Below are 914 nucleotides of genomic sequence, written 5' to 3'. Positions count from 1 at the left end.
GGGAGCGGGAGCGGCGCGGGGCCCCGCCATGGCGCCCGCCGCCCGGCCCGGGCAGGGCTGCGCGGGGGCCGGCAGGAAGGTGAGCGGCGGCGGGGAGCGGGGCTTGGCGGGGCGGGGCGGGGCGGCGGTCTGACGGCGCCGTTGTCCCCGCAGATGAGGAAGCCGCTGGTGGAGAAGAAGCGCCGGGCGCGGATCAACGCGAGCCTGCGGGAGCTGCGGCGGCTGCTGGCCGCGGGCGAGGTGAGGCGGCGCGGGGAGGGGGGGGGGGGGGCGGCGGCGGGGCCCGGCCTCCGCGCTGAGGGCCCGGCTCGGTTCCAGGCGAAGCTGGAGAACGCGGAGGTGCTGGAGCTGGCGGTGCGGCGGGTGCAGGCCGTGCTGGAGCGGGGCGCGGCGCTCGGTGAGTGCGGGCGGGGCGGGGGGGGGCGGCGGGGCCCGGCCCCCCGCCTGACCCCGCTCCGCCCGTCGGCAGAGGGCGGGCGGCTGCAGCGCGCGGCCAGCGAGCGCTTCGCCGCCGGCTACATCCAGTGCATGCACGAGGCGCACACCTTCGTCTGCGGCTGCCCCGGCATCGACGCCGGCACGGCCGCCGCGCTGCTCAGCCACCTGCTGCGGGCGCTGCCCCTCGGCCGAGACCCGCCCGCCGCCCCGCAGCCCCCCGCGCCGCCGCCCCGGCCCTGCCCCGGCGAGGAGACCTGCTCTGACGGGGAGGACGAGCCGGGGCCGAGCCCCGCGCCGGGGCGGACGCCCGCCGACGGACTGGAGGCCTCGGGGCCGCGCTGCCTGCCCGCGCCCGCCTTACCCCCGTCCATGTGGCGGCCGTGGTAGCGCAGCGGGGCCGGCCGGAGAGCCGCCGGCCGCGGGGACGGTGTCGGCATCGCCTCCCGGACTGCACCCGTCCACCATCACACCCTGGC

At 81.6% G+C, this 914-nt stretch overlaps 1 protein-coding gene across 1 annotated transcript; it reads left to right on the top strand.

The window, feature by feature from the left end:
• On the top strand, positions 1 to 914 carry LOC142361000 (transcription cofactor HES-6-like). Its single transcript, XM_075417273.1, has 4 exons — positions 1 to 79; positions 154 to 240; positions 319 to 397; positions 470 to 914. Exons 1-4 carry the CDS (start codon positions 29 to 31, stop codon positions 823 to 825), a joined length of 573 nt encoding a protein of 190 aa, XP_075273388.1. The 5' UTR covers positions 1 to 28; the 3' UTR covers positions 826 to 914.

Source organism: Opisthocomus hoazin, chromosome 4 (genome assembly GCF_030867145.1).
Source record: "Opisthocomus hoazin isolate bOpiHoa1 chromosome 4, bOpiHoa1.hap1, whole genome shotgun sequence".
Taxonomy (NCBI): domain Eukaryota; kingdom Metazoa; phylum Chordata; class Aves; order Opisthocomiformes; family Opisthocomidae; genus Opisthocomus; species Opisthocomus hoazin.
The sequence above is the reverse complement of the archived record's forward strand: the minus strand, read 5'-3'. Positions and strand labels throughout refer to the sequence as shown.